The sequence below is a fragment of the Geospiza fortis genome, unplaced genomic scaffold (genome assembly GCF_000277835.1).
Source record: "Geospiza fortis unplaced genomic scaffold, GeoFor_1.0 scaffold676, whole genome shotgun sequence".
Lineage (NCBI taxonomy): Eukaryota > Metazoa > Chordata > Aves > Passeriformes > Thraupidae > Geospiza > Geospiza fortis.
This window is the reverse complement of record NW_005054600.1, coordinates 440229-441304: the sequence shown is the minus strand read 5'-3', so window position 1 is coordinate 441304 and position 1076 is coordinate 440229. Positions and strand designations below refer to the sequence as shown.

Below are 1076 nucleotides of genomic sequence, written 5' to 3'. Positions count from 1 at the left end.
TTTTGGGGCAGATCTTACCAGAGCCATCCCCTCACCCCCAAAACGATCCTTCCCCACCCTCACCCCCCTGATTTCCCATCCTCCGCCGGACCCCCGGTGCTCCGCCAGGAGTTAATTGGGGCCGCGTGGTCCTTTGGGGATAGGACAGCAATTAACACCCTAATCCCGCCCGGGAGCCCCATCACGCATATTAAAAGTGGGATTTTCCGCGTGGGATGCTCGGGGAAGGGGAGCAGCACTTCCAGCAAAGCTGCTTAGGGGCTAAAGCTTTATGGAATGAGCCCGGGGCGGTGATGGGATTTGGGGGGGCGATTAACGGGGACCCGGGGCTGCCACCGGGGGCAAGGGGGGCTCGGGGAAGGGAAATCTCCCACCGGGAATTGCCAGCCCCCTTTTGTCACCCCCAATGTGACAGTCGGGGTGGGGGGTGTGACAAGAAGGGATTCAGGAGTGGGAACAACCCCGAAATGGGATGGTTGGAAGCTCTGGGAACGTTGCTGGAGCTCAGGGAGAGGGGTCAGCCTCTCCCAGATAAAATCCTCTGGAAATTGAGTGGGAAATAGGTGGGGAAAAGGAATCCATAGGTGGGAAACAGGAATCCATAGGTGCTGGGAGCGGGCAGAAACCGCTGCTGATTTTCCCCCCGTGCTGAGGATTCTCCCTCTGGGATCCGTCCCCACGTCCCCGTCCCTCCCTTGCAGATGCCCCAGAGCTGCGCCAAGCCCTCGGACATGGCCGAGCTCGTCAGCAGCCAGGCCTGGATGGGCGAAATGCCGGCAGCCAAGGCCGAGCTGAAGGAGCAGGGGGACGCCAGGAGCGCTCCCTTCGCGCTGCTGCCGGCCCTGCCCGAGGAGCGCGACAGCGCGGAGGAGGAGGAGGAGGAGGAGGAAGAGGAGGGCGAGAAGCCCAAGAGGAGGGGCCCGAAGAAGAAGAAGATGACCAAGGCCAGGCTGGAGCGGTTCCGGGCGCGGCGGGTCAAGGCCAACGCCCGGGAGCGCACGAGGATGCACGGCCTGAATGACGCCCTGGACAACCTGCGCAGGGTCATGCCCTGCTACTCCAAAACGCAGAAGCTC

General features: G+C 62.6%; 1 protein-coding gene across 1 annotated transcript in view; it reads left to right on the top strand.

Annotated features, from left to right (window-relative positions):
- The first annotated feature begins 598 nt into the window (after positions 1-598).
- LOC102039900 (neurogenic differentiation factor 4-like) overlaps positions 599-1076 on the top strand; it is a 2571-nt gene continuing 2093 nt past the window's right edge. Inside the window, exon 1 of the mRNA XM_031064527.1 lies at positions 599-1072. Coding sequence (XP_030920387.1) covers positions 702-1072 — 371 coding nt within the window. The 5' untranslated portion in view covers positions 599-701. The remainder of the gene's footprint in view (positions 1073-1076) is intronic.